The sequence below is a fragment of the Gekko japonicus genome, unplaced genomic scaffold (genome assembly GCF_001447785.1).
Source record: "Gekko japonicus isolate JY-2015 unplaced genomic scaffold, Gekko_japonicus_V1.1 scaffold1579, whole genome shotgun sequence".
In the NCBI taxonomy this organism is placed as follows: domain Eukaryota; kingdom Metazoa; phylum Chordata; class Lepidosauria; order Squamata; family Gekkonidae; genus Gekko; species Gekko japonicus.
Window position 1 is genome coordinate 191,222 of NW_015161443.1, and position 1,303 is coordinate 192,524.

Consider the following 1,303-nt stretch of genomic DNA (forward strand, 5'->3'; position numbering starts at 1 on the left):
TCTTCTTCTTCTTCTTCTTCTTCTTCTTCTTCTTCTTCTTCTTCTTCTTCTTCTTCTTCTTCTTCTTCTTCTTCTTCTTCTTCTTCTTCTTCTTCTTCTTCTTCGATGCTTGAACAATCCATACATTTGGTAATATCCCATTTTATGGCATACGTGAAATGGACACCCATCTATTGAGTTATTTCCCATATGGATGGTTTTTCTCAGACCTTTTCTTCTGTTGTAGGTTGCCAGTCTCCATGCAGCTATTGCAGATGCTGAGCAGCGAGGAGAGTTGGCCCTGAAAGATGCCAGGGTGAAACTCACTGATCTGCAGCATGCCCTGCAAGCTGCCAAGGATGAGCTAGCACGTCTACTGAGAGACTATCAAGAGTTGCTGAATGTCAAACTGACCCTCGATGTTGAGATTGCTACCTACAGGACTCTGCTGGAAGGAGAAGAATGCAGGTAAGGACTACCAAAGAGCATCTGGAGATATTTTTATTACATTTAATGATACATGCATTTAACATAAGAACATAAGAGATGTCAATGTTGGATCAGGCCAAAGGCCCATCCAGTCCAACACTGTATCACACAGTGGCCAGAAATACCAGGTGCCATCAGGAGGTCCACCAGTGGGGCCAGGACATTAGAAGCCCTCCCACTGTTGACCCCCCCAAGCACCAAGATGACAGAGCATCACTTGCCCCAGAGTCCCTATCTATACCTTGTGGCTAATAGCCACTGATGGACCTCTGCTCCAGATGCTTATCTAATTCCCTTTTGAAGCCGTCCATGCTTGTAGCTGCCACCACTTCCTGTGGCAGTGAATTCCAAGTGTTAATCACTCTTTAGGTGAAGAAGTACTTCCTTTTATCCATTCTAACCCGACCGCTCAGCAATTTCATGGAGTGCCCACGAGTTCTTGTATTGTGAGAAAGGGAGAAAAGTACCTCTTTCTCTACCTGCTCTTTCCCATGCATAATCTTATAAACCTCAATCATGTCACCCCTCAGTCGCCATTTCTCCAAGCTAAAGAACCCTAAGCGTCTTAACCTTTCCTCATAGGGAAAGTGTTCCAACCCTTTTATCATTCGAGTTGCCCTTTTCTGCACTTTCCCCAAAGCTATAATAGCCTTTTTAAGGTGTGGTGACCAGAACTGCACACAGTATTCCATGCGACGGTCACCTCGAGGCTGGACTACTGTAACGCTCTCTACTTGGGGCTGCCTTTGTCGCAAATCCGGAAGCTGCAGCTAGTGCAGAATGCTGCAGCTAGGCTGTTGATGGGTCTCTCCAGGCGAGACCATATCCGGCCGGT

The 1,303-nt window shown here is 46.1% G+C and overlaps 1 protein-coding gene across 1 annotated transcript in view; it reads left to right on the forward strand.

Annotated features, from left to right (window-relative positions):
* The window catches only part of LOC107125607 (keratin, type II cytoskeletal 5-like), a 35,525-nt gene that overhangs the window by 17,181 nt on the left and 17,041 nt on the right, over window positions 1-1,303 (forward strand). The window contains exon 7 of the mRNA XM_015429038.1: window positions 227-447. Coding sequence (XP_015284524.1) covers window positions 227-447 — 221 coding nt within the window. The remainder of the gene's footprint in view (window positions 1-226; window positions 448-1,303) is intronic.